We start from the raw sequence: 15,734 nt of genomic DNA on the forward strand, positions 1-15,734 counted from the left end.
AATAAAATTTTTTATTTTCATAGTAACTTAAAATAGAACAGTGTATATTTTATATTTGACAAAAAATTAGAAAACAATGTTATGCTCATCAATATAATTATTTATTTTTATAAATGAACAGCAATAGTTTTCATTGAGATCATATTTACAATGAATATCACTTACCTATGTATACAATAGAAAAATAATATTTACATAGGGTAACATTCTCTTTATTGTTCCTAAATGTACTATAAATTATAACTATTAAATACTATCATATCTATAATTCAGGTTGCATTATTCTTGCCTGACGATCCTCATTTCTAATATGTTTTTTTAACAAATCCATGACTTCATTATCAAATTCAGCTGGAGTAGGCTTTGCGCCTGTGGCCCAATAAAATATATCCCAATCATTTGTCGGTAAATTTATAAGATGGTCATATAATTGTAATTGTTTATCATCAAATTCATGTAAATATTTTTTTACGAATGTACTCAAAAGAAGACCATTTTCTAACATACCACGTTTACGAGATTGATATATTAACCTGTAATAAAATGATTTTATAATAAGAGATAAGAATAGAGTGTTACTTTAATTATTAATATTTGTTACTACCGAGCTCTTTTAACATCTATGCCCTCCTCATTACGTTCAACATATTGTGGTATAGTAGGTTCTTGGCCTTCCGGATGAATTACATTAATAAAATCATCTTTATGCCTTATACAACTCGTCGAAACATTTCTTACTGAGTGTACTGGGTTAACCTTCAATGTTACATTACTTATGTAGTTCAATAATTGCAGAATCCATTTTTTATGTGCTACATATTAAAACTTACCCTAAGCACAAAAGACTTCGCAAGAGTATTCATTTTCACTTCTCTATTTTTTATGGTTAGCAAGTAACATTTGACGATTCATATATATACACTATACAATACATATATTGTATACCTATAATTAAGTACACAGTACACTCACAACCATTCACAACGTAAGGTCAGCCGATGCTTTTAAATATAATTATTTTGTTGAATTAATTATACATATTATTTATGTGAATAGAAATAAACTGAGTAAATATGTATATATAATGTACAATTCTTACTGCTCAAGGGAATAAAGATACAATCATTTTGTTTTTAATGAATAAATGTATACATATATAATATTTAGTTTACTTATGATTAGATTTTTTGATTAAATGTTTATATAATTTGTGATAACATATGTATATTTGTACAATTAAAGATAAATTGTTTATGATTGTTGATATAATCATTATGCCAAATACAAATTCTTTTTTAAACAATAGTCATGTGAATGTAAATAAAAGTTCAGAAAGACAATATGAAATTGTTTCTAAATCCTTACAAGTTATTGATTCCATTCTTTCTATGGATGATACAATATTAAGAAGTATTGAAGATGATGAAGCATTAGTAAGTCCTGAGATGCATGAAAAAACTTTGGACAATTTCACACACGAATGGAGAGATACGTGTGAAAGTAATGAAAAATTGGAAGTTTCTGATAAAAGTAAAAATAATGTTCAAATTGAAGCTAAGGAAGAAAATACTTTAAGTATTCTTCATGGCATATCTCCTGAAGCAAACAATCATTGGCTAGATAATACATTTTTGAATGAAGTTTTCACACAATTAGAATCATCTAATAAAGAAAATGATGCTATGGAACATTGTATTCAAGTGAGTGTTTAATCACTATAATTTATATATATATATACACACTACCGTCAAGAAGTTTGGAAATATTTGAATTGTTTTAAAAAATAGTGTACTATAAGTGATTCTACATTGTACTCTTTTACTTAATTCTAATACTGTTCTCTTCTATATTACTATATAGGTGAAGTATATATTTTCTGTATTATGCAATGCAGTTGAATTATTTATTTAGTGTATATATGTATATTTAATGACTGATTGTAAAAGTTTTTACTTTTAAAAAACAGGTTGCCACTGGAACATTTGAGAATTATAGTGGAGAATCAGCCTTCATGGAAAATATACATACATCAAATAAGGAACATCAGAATGTAAAGTTATTGAAAAGAAATTTAATTCAATATAATAATGTAATTCCAAGTAAAGTACATTGTTCAAATGATAAGAAAATAAACAGATGGAGTATAGATATGTATCATTCAACCTCAATAAAGGATGATACATTTTATGGTTTACCAAATACAGTAAAGAAACTGTTTTCACAAATTAGGGGTATTAATACGTTATATCGTAAGTATTGTATTCATTAATGTTAATAGAATATAGTATTAATATCTTGTAACAAGCATTTAATGTTTTTAGAGTGGCAAGATGAATGTTTAAGTTTAGATGCAATAAGAAATAGAAAAAATTTAATTTATGCACTTCCTACAAGTGGAGGTAAAACACTGGTTGCAGAAATATTGATGCTGAAGGAAATTATATGTAATAAAAGAAATGCAATATTTATATTACCATTTGTTGCTATAGTACAAGAAAAGGTCAGCATTTAATTGTATAATGTAATAAATGATTCATTGTATAATTCAGTCACTAATTAGTTATATAAAACATGCATATTTATTTATAATTCGCAGGTTCAATCAATGGCACCATTTGCATTGGAATTAGATTTCTTAATCGAGGAATATGCTGCATCAAAAGGAGTTTATCCTCCAAAAAAACGTCGTAAAAAGAAGAGTATATACATGTGTACAATAGAAAAGGCATTGGGTCTAATAAATAGTTTAATAGAAGAAAAACGTTTTAATGAAGTAAGTAAAAATATAAAATTAAATAACAAGATTGTTAATATCCTAACAATGATGTACTATAATTATTTCAAAACATTTTAGATTGGTACTATAATTGTTGATGAATTACATTTACTTGGTGAAAGTGGAGGAAGAGGTGCTACACTAGAAGTTATTTTAACAAAAACATTGTATGTTAATGGTAAAAAATATATACATATTTTGAATACTTTTTATTATAGAATTAATAGAAATTAATAAAAGTAAAAATTAATGATATTTTAGAAAATATTCATATTGTTGGAATGAGTGCAACAATAGGTAATTTGAATGAAATAGCAGAATTCTTAAATGCAGATGTGTATACTAAAAATTTTCGTCCAGTTGAAATTAAAGAATATGTTAAATGCGAGGACAATATTTGGTTATTTGATCCTACAGCAGAAGAAATATTAACAGATGTGAAGAAAATTAATTATCGTGTAAGTATATAAATTATTGCATTTAATGGACTTTTAATCCTTGTTTTTAAATTATTTACTTGTTTAAAAAGTATTCAAGTGATGCAGCATTCATAGATCCAGATAGACTTGGTGGTTTAGTAATGGATGTAATTCCACAAGATTCATGTCTTATATTTTGTTCAAGTCGGAAAAATTGCGAAAACGTTGCACTGTTATTAACTAGAATTTTATTCAAGTGAGATTTTTTCTAACTTAATTGTTTGTATAAAATTGTAACTTTTATAATTATTTATATCTATAAACATTTTTAGATCATTGGAAATCCATAAGAAAGATGAGAAACAAAATTTATTGAATGCACTTAAAAGTGAAGAAGGTCTTTGTCCTATCTTACAGAAAACCATAACATTTGGTGTAGCTTATCATCATTCTGGTCTTACAACTGAAGAAAGACGATTATTGGAAGATGCTTTTAAAGTAGGAACACTTTGTGTAATATGTTGTACATCAACACTAGCAGCCGGAGTAAATTTACCAGCTAGAAGGGTACTTCATTTATTATACACTGCTTATAGTAGTATTATTTATTTATTCTTACAAAGAAATATATAACAGGTAATACTAAGATGTCCATATGTTGGTAACCAGTTTGTAAACCTAAGTAGGTATAAGCAAATGATTGGGAGAGCTGGACGTACGGGTATGAGAAACATAGGAGAAAGTATACTTATCTGTAAAAAAGATGAGTTATCTAAAGTAATAATTAACATATAACTATAATAAAATTGCAAATATAAAACGGTTATTAGATATTAATATTTACTACATAGGTAAAAGAACTTCTGGAATCTAAGATGGATGATTGTTTAAGCACATTACACGTGAATAAAGACAGAGGCATGAATAACTTAATTTTAAGCGCCTTATTGTCTTCTATGGCAACAACTCGATCTGAATTACATAAAATTTCAAAAAAAACATTACTTAATATTCAACAAAAGCGTTTAGATGTAAATATTAAACACATTGTGGACACAACAATAACTGAATTTTTGAAAAGTGGTGTAATGAAAATAAAAGATACTAGTCGAAATATTGATGAGTTTAAACCGAATTTAAGCGTTGTTATTCCTTCACAAATTACAAATTCTAATGATGCAGTTATAGAAAAAAAAGAAAAAAAATTAATAAAAATTAGAAATGAAACTAAACTAGAATTATGCAGTTTAGGACGCGCAGCTATGAAAGGTATAATTAATTTTATTAACAAATAAATTTATAAAGTAACTGACATTCATTATTTTAATTGTATTTTTACATTGGAGGTTGCATCGATATGCAGTGTGCATATACATTATATGAAGATTTAAAAAAAACTCAGGAACATTTAATTCTTGTTGATTATTTACATCTGTTATATCTTGTTACGCCATATGATATAACATCTCAGATAAAAATAGTGGGACCTGTTTATTATGACGTGGTAATGTTTTTACTGTAATTTCTACTAATATTGATTCTTATTAATAATATTTTTTTAATACTCTTATGAAACTTTTAGGTAATCAATCTATCAGAGACACAAATGAAAACGGCAAGACTTCTTGGAATTAATGAAGTAACTATAAGTAAAATACGCGATGGTATAATACCTAAAGTAAGTAAAAATATTAGTTTTTCTGTACCAAATATATTTTTATATTTAAATGATCTTAAACATAATAGAAGGTGGAACTAAGAGTGGTTCAACGATTTTACGTAACGTTAATATTATACGAACTATGGACTCAGCATGAAGTGTATGCTATAGCAGAAAAATTTCAAGTAAACAGAGGTGTTGTACAAAATCTGTTAAATGCAGTATCATCATTTGCATTTTCTGTGGTTCGATTTTGTCAGGTAAATTAATAAAGACGTTATATTTAAATTTGACAACATTTTAATACATAATTTTATTGTAGGAATTAAACGAATTTTGGGCATTTCAAGATTTATTAAATACATTTAGTAAAAAGTTATCATACTGTTGTCCCTTGGAATTAGAAGCATTAATGGACTTACCATCAGTAAAAATTGTAAGAAATTTATATTTATTTTGTAGCAATACTAAAAGTTTATGATAAATTTAAATTATAACAAATTATATTCCAGGGTAGAGCACGTCAGTTGTATAATGCAGGTTTTAAAACAGTACAATGTATAGCTAAAGTACAGCCAAAGGATTTGCAAGACAAAATTCAATATTTAAGTAAAAAAGTTGCTACACAAATTATCGAAGCTGCTAAAGTAACTACCTTAAAGATTAAGTGCATACTAATATTTAATTTTTACATTTTTAACTTTAACTTTATTTTCGTTAAATTTTACAGATGATTATATTGGAAAAGGTAGAAAATCTGAGAGATGAAACAGAGGACATTCTAGATGGTATAAATATGAATAATTTAAAGAGAATTTAAATCGTGTGATTTTCAAATATATAAAATGAAAAAACGGGACATATTATGTAATAAAAGCATTTGTAAAACATTATATTAATAAAATTATTTTGTTATAAATAAAGTAAGTAAATTTTACCTTATAGCTGCTGTATGTATATTGTGCCAACAGATCAATGTGTTTAAAGAATAGCACATTGTTTAAGCAGGCACATAGATTAAATTTCCATAGTATATTTGATTTCATTTTAAGGGAATATGGTATCAAAACGTTATGGGACAGTTTTTTGTATTTTGAAACTTAATATTATACTTACTACTCAACGTAGAATAAAAATAAAAAACATGATAATTTTATTAAAGTAGATATATTTATGGTACATGTGATATGTGATCCAAGTTCATTTTTTTTAACACTACCTTTTTTTATATAAACATGGCTTTAAAACAATAGGAGGTAACTTGTTTCTTTTGTTACCTATGTCTTTCTCTTTTCTAAAGTCTAAGAAATAAAATAAGTTGTGGGACAAATCTTTCCAGATGTTTTTAAAACCATAACTCTCTAATATTTTTATAAAATCTTCTACTTGTTCAAATCGACTTTCAACTTCAGCTATCTTCAAAATACCGCTGCAAACATGTTTTACATTAATTGTTGTATAAATACAATAAATTAACATTTAATTATACACTTATACTCACTTCTTCTTAAGTACTCTATTTGCTTCTATAATATAATCTTTAAGATTAGTTCCCATAAGAGATAAACAGAATACAACAACATCTACTCCACTTGTTAATAATGGAGTGTGTGCCACATCACAAGCAGTTACATTTTCATTCAACGAAATAAAGTCAAAGGAATGCACTTTATGGGGAACAGAAACAGCAAGTTTGCCTTCTCCACATCCAAAGTCAGCAATTACATGTGTCTTTGGCCTAAAATATACATAGAGTTACTAATACAAACATTAAGGAATTAAAATTGAAATAACAGTAATACTAACATCTTTTTAATTGAAGTTATTATAATATCAAGAGGATTTAAGGGCCACTGATCAACCTGTTGTTTGTATCCTTCATGATATGCTTTAAATGCATCAGGATCATTTTTAAAATAGTTTTTAGATTCTAAGCTTTCACTGCTATAAAGCGATTCATTTAAATATCTAAATCTAGATGCTTTCAATTTAGTCATCATTCGCTCTCTTAAGGATCGTGGTTTTGTATTTTCTTTTTGATCCTTAATTTCCTCTTGTTTAGTAGCTACTAATTTTTTTAATTTCTTAATGTCTAATTTATGCTTTTTTGGAGTACTCTTCTTTTTCTTGATTTTATGTAGTACTGAATCAACTTTTGTTTTATTATCACCAATTTGTTTTTTATTCTTTTTATGCATTGTACTTTTACAGTGCTTTTCATTTAAAAATTGTTTATCACTGTTAGTTTTACTTTTAGACTGATTAGAATTTTTAATTTTTATCTTATGTTCATTCTGTTTCATTTCCTTCTTTTGTTCTTTCTGTTTCATTTCTTTCTGTTTGTGCCGCTCACTGTTTTTACCTTTTCTCCTTTGTTTTTTATTCACAATTTGAAATTTAGATTTTGGACCTTCACCTCTATTCTTTGGGTTCAAAATTTTCACAGATTTCTGGTCTACAATATTAGTAAACGTACAACTTTTTTCTTTACCTTGTATTTGTTTAAATTTTTTAGCTAACTGATATTTGTTCTTTTTCAATTTACTTTTGAACTGTAAATTTTGATCTCTGATGATAGCAACTTTATTTTTATCAAGCTTTTTCTGTTGCTGTTTCTTCTTCTGAAATGAATATTACATATAAACATATAATTGTTACATATTACATACAATTTATAAATATTTACCTTGTCGACGGTTTTTTCACTAATATTTGTATTATTTATCTTTACACTGTTAGCATTTTTCTTTACTTTTTTAGCCATTCTCTTCAATTTAGAAGCAATTATAAATCCCGTAGAGCTAACATGTGTTCTTAACTGTCACTGATGGTCACCATCGTAACTACCGCAAACTATCGCCAATGGCTACAATACAAAAAAAAAGGTGGATATGCCTTTGTTTTCGAGGGGTCATGATTTAGGGGGTCGACGCCATCTCTGGGTTAGGCCCGAGTAAAGTCAATTTGTAATGTAATGTAATGTAATTTAGGGGGTCTCAGACACCCCCAGATGAGATTAGTTCTGCATGAAGCCCCCTGTGGCTCGGGGGGAGTAGAATGCGGCCACGGTATCCCCTGCCTGTCGTAAGAGGCGACTATAAGGGGGATGCAGTGACTACTATCTGTAGTCACTGCAGAAAGGTAGAACACTAGCGCATCTATCAGAGAACAGCAGAAACTAGTTGGCAAGTATGTATGTACTTGGATCGAATTTTAAAGATGTTTTCATGGCGGTCTTTTTAAAATAAAAGTTTGATAATTATTTTAATAATTTTTTACTTTTGGTTGGTAATTTAATTATAATTAACCTTTTAATTTGTAAGTCAATTGTAAAATGTAAAACTTAATATTCTTATCTCTTCGATGCTAAAGATAGACTAACACACTTCAGCGCGAAGTGAATGATGCACATACCGATAATTTTTGCATGATGATAGTTAGTGTAGAAAAGATAACTCATTTTATTAAGATTCAGTTTTACGTTACACATCGCTTATTTTTATAATCTTGTACATATCTTTTTATGAATCTTTTGTAGGAAAACATTCTTGTTTATAAAAGAGTCATATACTGGTTATCCATTAAGCTGTATAGTATTAGTGCCGGTCGTTGTTTCTCTTTTCTTGCTTCTTGCATTTCTTCACATATTTCCATTATATACTTTTTATGTTTTGGATGTCTGAAAAAGATGGTCCTTTTAGTTGTAGAAACTATATTTATTGGTAATTAGGTCAGAAATATTATAAACTTACTTCTCTATGATTAATTGCACACTTTTCAAAAAGTCATGTTCCTTTTCATCAATTTCCAGAAAACATATGATCGTCCTTATAACACTCATATCTAAGGATACTGCAAAAATTTCGATTGGAACTTTATGTGAAATTCTTTGAAAATATGTTGACATTTGAGCAAGTATGGAATTCTTCAAACTTCTCTTAGAACTTCCAGAAACCTTTTCTGACTTTTCAGACGAGATAAAATTGATATTAATATTAACCGGACTATTATTACTTAAACAACTGTCGTTTGTTATTGTTTTGCTTTCAGATCTATTTAAAATAGGTATAGAATTATCCAGTCTTTGAAAGAATTCACCAATCTCCTGATTGGTTACTTTTTTCTCTTGAAATCTATCACGTTCCCAACTTTGAATCCTTACGCATCCCTTTTCTCCACTTTTTAAAAGAATAACGTGATTGATTAGATTTTCTCGGCAATGCTCAAGGATTTCTTCAACAGATGCTAAATCTAGAATTGTTACTTTCAGTCCCAAACTCCATAATTCTTTCAAAAGATCAATCATTTCTTTTTCTCTATAACTATTACCGATACAGGAAATGGCAACATATATTCCATGTTTGTTTTCTACAGATTCAGTAGTTTCTGAAACGACAGATATAAGTTTCTCTAGTGACACGCTAATTCCAGCACCATATTGTTTGATCTCTTTGCTAGTCATTCCTGTACGTTCAAGAATTTTTTTAAAAGAAGATAACATTTTGTCGTAGCGTCCACCTGCTGCTATTACTTCTTCTCCGCATTTTCTTCTCCGTCTTTTGACATTATAAGTTATTTGATAGATGATACCACTGTGCTGATTTATATTATGTACAAGAAGAGGTACTATAACTAGTGACCACTGAAACATTTAATATTTAAAAATAATACTACTGTAATTTGAGAAGAAAACTAGATATTCTTTCATATTATAAAATTATACCTTCACTCCAAGTGCTTCAATATTCTCCATCACGCGCTCAATTTCTTTCAATCCTTCTTTAGCCAACGTAGCAGCATCACCTTTTCTTTTCGCAATTGTTTTCAAAATACTGTGAATTTTAGTAAGAGAGCTTTCACTCTCGAATAAGTTAAACAACGTTTCCATAGCTTGATCAGTCAAACATAAACTTATTAAATGCGTTTGTATTTGAAACCTTGAAAATTTTCCATCACGTGCATCGCGAAGTATTGAATAAATATCTTGATATTTTTCTTGGTCAATTCCACAGTACATTAGTACGGCTTGTAGTAATGAAGTATGATTCAGACAAATGGTGAAGTTTCGTTCTTGTGATAAAGATAATTCATTGATTATTTCCCAAACAATGTATATTAATTCGGCTTCCATTAATAAATTATCAGGAGTAGGACTGATTATGTCGAATGCACATTCGTATAGTTCTCTAGGATGAAAACCTAATACCTACAAATTTATGAAACAAATTTTAATTAAAACCAAAGTAAAGCAAACTGAAGTAAAATTCTTATTATTGGAAATAAAACAAGAATGTCAAATATACCTTCTTCTCTCTAAAGACCCTTTCAATAGCGTATCTTCTAATGTGTGGTATGTTGTTCCATACAATGTATCTTGCAAATGGGGCACGCAAATCATGAGGAATACAAACAATATTCCCATTACGAGTCATTAATTTCACACTGGAATTTGAAAAACTACAAAACTGATGCGATTTTGGCATCAACAAAGGAGTTCCTAAATAAACACCTCCGTGCCTTTGAAAAATTTCGATTACTTTGCATTTAACTCCTTCTTGATGTTTCCTCCAAGTTAAAAAGTTCATATGCCCTCTGGATGGTACATTCATATCGTAAGTAATATCGTCAGCTGGTGAAACTTCTTGGATAAAACAGCATGATATTAAATATTTATATGCTTTGCTTTGATTGTTCGAAAGAGTACGTCGAATCATTTCTTGTAATTCTGTTTCCTCGAGTGGAGGAGGAGGTAGGTATTCCGAAGAGAGAAGTTCCTGAGCTGTAGGCCGTTGACTTGGATCATGATTTAATAACCATCTGCAATAATAAATTAAATAAAGTATCAAAGCTACAGACATTTTGTTTTATAATGTTTACCGTAAAATGTGAGTCTGACGTGACATGTCCGTTTGCTGCATTTCTGATGGAAGTATAATTTCTTTGGATCGCAGATTAAGTAGAACTTTTATTCGTTCCATTCCCGTTGTTAGAGGCTTATAACACATTTCAAATAGTATTATTCCAAGACTGTAAATGTCAACTTTTTGATTATAAATGGCTTTCGCTGCTTTCGTTGTAAGTTCTGGAGCTACGTAAAGTGCTGTACCGACTTGTCCTGTCAGGGAACCCACATCATCCGTGCCAAAACTGATCCCTAAATTCATTGACATTAGATCATTTCACAAATTCAGATCAATTTTTACTTTGTGAAACTTACTCTTATCTAGGCCTTGCGATTCTTTATCAGTTTCTATAGTTTGTACAAATGTTGATAATATATTCGTAGTCGCGAGGCCGAAATCTCCAATTTTTACATGATCATTGCTATCCAAAAATACGTTCATTGGCTTTAAGTCTCTATGAATCATACCCTGTTGATGAATATGCGCTAGACCCTCAACAATTTCTCGGAATAATCTCCAAACTCTTTTGAGATCTTTATAAAGACCTCCATCAATCGCTGTCCGCAATGTGCTCTTTTCGCAAAATTCCATTTGTATGTACATGAATTGAATCTCTTTAATTGTTTCTTCTATTCCATTTTCATCTTCTCTTATACTTGATATAGTTGTTTGACAATTTGTATCTCTTTCGAACTCTATATTGTCAGAAGAGTCGATTTTTAAAATATTTTGCATCCTGAAAAATTTATTATAACTTATATGTTACAAAAAAAAATACATTCTCTAGTATATTTTCTTGAAAAGAAGAAACATTTTTAGTTTACATAACTTTAAAATAAAAAGTTACTCGTGTAATATTATCTACAAATCATTGCTTTAAAATTGAGTTTCTTACAGAAACGAACAATCTTCGTCGCTGTCACTATCGCTCGACGCATCGCTGTTGTCGTCATCGCTATCAGCCGATAGGGTTGCATTTGTTCTTGATTTATATGAAACATTCCATTCGACTTCTTGCATCGGTGGTGCCAATTTTTCAATATCGTCCATACCTAAATGCTGGGCATTAACATGTAGATAATTTATAATGTGAAAAAATTTTTAGTATTTTTTATGTTTCTAATGTTTTTATTAACAAGAACACAATAAAAAGCGAATAACGCTAAACCGTAAATCAGTAAAAAGAAAATCAATTATAAATAATCAATTATAATAAATTGAAATAATTACATTAAGAAGATTTGGACTCTTTTTTTCTGAAGATGTTTTTTCGGAAGATTGTTCTTCTGCTTTATTAGTTATAGTACAGCTCTCTATCCACGAGTTATAATATCGTACTACATTTTCATGATTCATCCGAGATAATAATTTAACTTCTCTGGTGATCTTTCTATTAAGTTGTTTGTTTTTAGGATTCAGTTCTATTCTTTTAATGGCATAAACTCCACCATCTAATTTGTTCTTCACTTTAAGAACATCACCAAAAGCACCCCGGCCAAGCCAGTCAAGAATTTCGAACTCATTTGTAATTCTTGAATGACCACCTAATAAAGGCACATATTGCCGAATATCAGTATCCGGTTCTTCCGGTTCCTGACTTTCCTGTTCATCTCTTCGTGGTATTTTTGGAGGTGATAAAGCATGAATTAAAGGTGTTTTTATAAATGAATGATGTAACAATTGTTCAGCTGACCAACGCTTTCGTTCATCATTGATAAGGCACTTTAATAAGAAATCTTGGAGATCAGGCTGAAACATTTAAAGATCTTAGAGAAAATTTACAGAGAAACTGAAAAAAAATTCTGCAGACTTTCTTTAATAAAATATCAATTTTAATTGCAACATGAATGGTTATAAGTTCAAATTTATATAAGTTACATTCTGTTTCCTATACCAACACTAATTAATCTAAACGTTTTCGGAAAATAAAAAATATACCTGTTTTATCACCGTTGGATCGATCTGATCTCCAGAAACAACGATTCCATTTAATAAGGAAAACATTAAAGCGCCAAAACGATAAATATCCGCTTTTTTCCCACCTCTGCTTTGAATACTGGGAAAATCTGGCACTGATTTAATTGCGGTACATGACTGATATATATCAGATAATCTTTTATTCAGTGAATAATCTAATAGTTTAACCAGTCCTGTACGATCAATGTAAATACTTGTATCACGTAGATCCTTGTGAACAACATTATTTTCATGAAGGTACCTTAAGGCAGAAAGGATCCCAGTCGCCAAATACCGAAGAAGATCGATGTCCACTGGGATGTTTTCCAATAAGAAAAAGGAACAGCTAGTACCAACCTGGTATTCAATAGTTAACAGTGAAACAGATTTTAAGTAATCGGAATACTACTTTTATAATTATTATTTATTAAAGAATGTTTGTTAATGCTAGAAATTTGATGCCTGCAATATTCATTTTTCATTAAATCCTCTCACAGTTCAAACTTACCACAAATTCCTGTAAAATATAAATAACTATAGTTTCTCCATCTTGCAAATACTTCATGTTCAAGTAATGAACGAGATTTGGATGATGCAATTTATGCAAATGATTTATTTCTTGTTCAAGACTTCCTATTTGTTTGATAACATGTTGAGTATTACTTTCATTACTCTTGTTAGTTGTTTTTAACATCCATTCACTAATTGCAAACAGTTCTCCAGTTGTTGTATCAACACCTGCATAAACAACCGATCCCTGGGTACTGTGTCCCATACATCTTGCTCGGTACACTTCTCGATCATCTGTAAAAATTATTATTAATTATGATCAAAAACAGATATAGATATGATGGCGAGGACGTCGTGCCCTTCATTCAGGCATTACTGTACCTTTGCTATGATCGAAATGTAGTAATTTCGTACCCGTATGTTCGCATAAAACCCCATCCAAAGTTTCGGAAGTACTGACACATCTTCTTCGAGAGTAAATTCGTGATTTCTCTTGGGAAGATAAGGGTATTACTTGAAACGAGTTATTTGATGCGTCGCTAAACAAACGAAGCGACTCTCTTCTATTCCGAAGTTCAGCTTTTAAAGCTTCTTGCCTTTTTTGTACTTCATCTTGTAATACCTGAAATTTGTGTATAAATACACTGGCACTTTCCTATAAGAATCATGAGCCCATATCAATGCATTTCCCACCTGTCTTTCTTTGTCTTCTTTTAATTGTTTCTCTAACATTTCATATTTGATTTTCTCTTGATGCCTTGAGATCATCTCCTCATAGAAACTGTTGTATCTTCGTTTATTGTTCTCGTACAAATATTTCTGAACATGTTGCGCTAATTCAAGAATCATTACTTCTCCTTGTAGTCGTTTTGTAAGTTCCATTAACTCATCATATAATATCGCAATTTGTTGATCAGATAAACCTCTTCCATTTTTTAGCACTATCTTTGGCACTCTATAACATTATAAAAAAGTGTTGTGAATCTCTCGTATCGGTGGTTTCGGTATCAACGATCTCAGTATCCAGGGTATAAGTTGAAAATTCTTAAATTTCAAAATCACCCAAAGTAGATAATCCATCAATATTATTAATAGTATAATATAAAATTGAACCATACTAGAGTAGGAGAAAGTGTAATAGCCAAGTTCAAATTTGATATTGAGGAAATAAAGGACATACACTGATTTAAAGGAATCAATTATAATTTCAAAAAATTATGTTACCATACTCACTCTACAGGGTACCTATCGCTGCAGGTTACACGTAAATCTATTTGTACATACACCTTGGCTGGACCTGACATTCCTTTCTGAGGTGTTAAAGTAATATTGACATCTAACGGTTGCCATTTCCTTCTATTTTTTCTATTTCTTAAATCACCAAGTTCATCTCCAAAGATACTCTGTAATTAAAAAAGCACTTAACTTTCTGATAAACAAATGAGCACATAACAAAATATCATTGTTCTGATATCTTTAGCTTAGTACATGCATATGTTTCATTTTTTAAAAGTTTCAAATGTTCTGGTAAGCCACTATAAGCAGCTGACAAATATTTAAGATGAAATAAACCCTAAATTCTCTTTTAAGCATATACATTGCATTTACTGCTTACCTGTAAAAACGGTTTTAATCATTTAATTCATGAATATGTAATGTTTACAATGTTTTAAACTTTAAGATGAACAAAGTTCAATATGTTATACCATACCTTTAAAACCTCAATTTCGTTTTCCTGTCGATCTTGAAAGGACTCACAGGACATATTTTCCCTAATACATTATATTCTCATTGTTCGATAACGAATATCGTTTCCTAATTACGAGATAGTTTTAATTCAGTATTCCAGCATTAATTGGTTTTGCTGATAAGTTTGAAATATTTCTGTACCGTACGGTAAAACGTTTGTCTTTTTTGCATCAGGTTTAAATTCACAAATACATTATTTAATCTTAAACCTACAAACATATAAAAATAAACTTAGGGAACATTTCTAGAAAACGGCCCGTTTAGCAATCATAACAAGTTATATACGTCGTTCAATTTGTCTTATTCTGTATGTTATTAATTTGCATTGAATTTTCGCAAATAATCACATACGAATTATTAATATACTCAATAAATCGAATCAAACGACATATAATTTGTCACGATTGCTGAATGGGCCTAGTAATATACCAAATTTAAAATTAATTGTACATACTTCATCAATTGTATATATTTATATCAAATAATATGATCTTTACAACAAAAAGGTTTGTATATACACAAAAAGAAGTGACACGATTGAACCAGTGATTCAATAAGACTAGACATGCCTTTGTCTAAACAATCTTAGAGTTAAATCGTGCCGCTGCATTATTGACGTGTGGCGTTGTTTAAAGTTTCTAGTGCAGCTAGCCACATTATAATTTCTGCTTATCCCTTGGCGTGGGGCGGGGGAGACCTGTATAATAGGACTTCCACACAAGAATCTCTAAAGGGGTAGATCTATGTATGTAAATACATAA

The 15,734-nt window shown here is 29.5% G+C and overlaps 4 protein-coding genes across 6 annotated transcripts; 1 reads left to right on the plus strand and 3 right to left on the minus strand.

Moving 5' to 3' along the window:
* Positions 1-79: 79 nt before the first annotated feature.
* LOC114874724 (succinate dehydrogenase assembly factor 2, mitochondrial-like) lies at positions 80-967 on the minus strand. Its single transcript, XM_029184291.2, has 3 exons — positions 831-967; positions 605-756; positions 80-533 (listed from the first exon to the last, which is right to left on the minus strand). Exons 1-3 carry the CDS (start codon positions 861-863, stop codon positions 263-265), a joined length of 456 nt encoding a protein of 151 aa, XP_029040124.1. The 5' UTR covers positions 864-967; the 3' UTR covers positions 80-262.
* A 252-nt stretch (positions 968-1,219) lies between these two features.
* Positions 1,220-5,721, plus strand: LOC114874707 (helicase POLQ-like). The gene is made up of 16 exons (XM_029184248.2): positions 1,220-1,700; positions 1,967-2,249; positions 2,322-2,500; positions 2,597-2,773; positions 2,855-2,954; positions 3,038-3,234; positions 3,306-3,451; positions 3,528-3,762; positions 3,832-3,972; positions 4,047-4,464; positions 4,542-4,699; positions 4,778-4,873; positions 4,942-5,115; positions 5,178-5,291; positions 5,368-5,502; positions 5,586-5,721. The coding sequence occupies exons 1-16, from the start codon at positions 1,221-1,223 to the stop codon at positions 5,673-5,675; spliced, it is 3,123 nt and encodes a 1,040-aa protein (XP_029040081.1). The 5' UTR covers position 1,220; the 3' UTR covers positions 5,676-5,721.
* A 285-nt stretch (positions 5,722-6,006) lies between these two features.
* LOC114874711 (ribosomal RNA-processing protein 8) lies at positions 6,007-7,955 on the minus strand. Its single transcript, XM_029184258.2, has 4 exons — positions 7,542-7,955; positions 6,662-7,476; positions 6,357-6,593; positions 6,007-6,284 (listed from the first exon to the last, which is right to left on the minus strand). Exons 1-4 carry the CDS (start codon positions 7,617-7,619, stop codon positions 6,071-6,073), a joined length of 1,344 nt encoding a protein of 447 aa, XP_029040091.2. The 5' UTR covers positions 7,620-7,955; the 3' UTR covers positions 6,007-6,070.
* A 337-nt stretch (positions 7,956-8,292) lies between these two features.
* On the minus strand, positions 8,293-15,566 carry LOC114874704 (eIF-2-alpha kinase GCN2). Of its 3 annotated transcripts, none has more exons than XM_029184242.2 (15): positions 15,428-15,566; positions 14,936-15,182; positions 14,458-14,627; positions 13,918-14,179; positions 13,639-13,846; positions 13,223-13,518; positions 12,697-13,071; positions 11,989-12,507; positions 11,654-11,817; positions 11,073-11,494; positions 10,733-11,009; positions 10,159-10,672; positions 9,579-10,061; positions 8,608-9,497; positions 8,293-8,534 (listed from the first exon to the last, which is right to left on the minus strand). In XM_029184242.2, exons 2-15 carry the CDS (start codon positions 14,987-14,989, stop codon positions 8,408-8,410), a joined length of 4,761 nt encoding a protein of 1,586 aa, XP_029040075.2. In that variant the 5' UTR covers positions 14,990-15,182; positions 15,428-15,566; the 3' UTR covers positions 8,293-8,407. The 3 variants fall into 3 exon arrangements, with proteins under 3 accessions (XP_029040075.2, XP_029040072.2, XP_046141522.1); XM_029184239.2 differs by having other exon boundaries at positions 13,606-13,846; positions 15,428-15,563; XM_046285566.1 differs by lacking the exon at positions 15,428-15,566 and having other exon boundaries at positions 13,606-13,846; positions 14,936-15,304.
* Between the last annotated feature and the right edge of the window lie 168 nt (positions 15,567-15,734).

This window comes from Osmia bicornis, chromosome 4 (genome assembly GCF_907164935.1).
Source record: "Osmia bicornis bicornis chromosome 4, iOsmBic2.1, whole genome shotgun sequence".
NCBI classification, from domain to species: domain Eukaryota; kingdom Metazoa; phylum Arthropoda; class Insecta; order Hymenoptera; family Megachilidae; genus Osmia; species Osmia bicornis.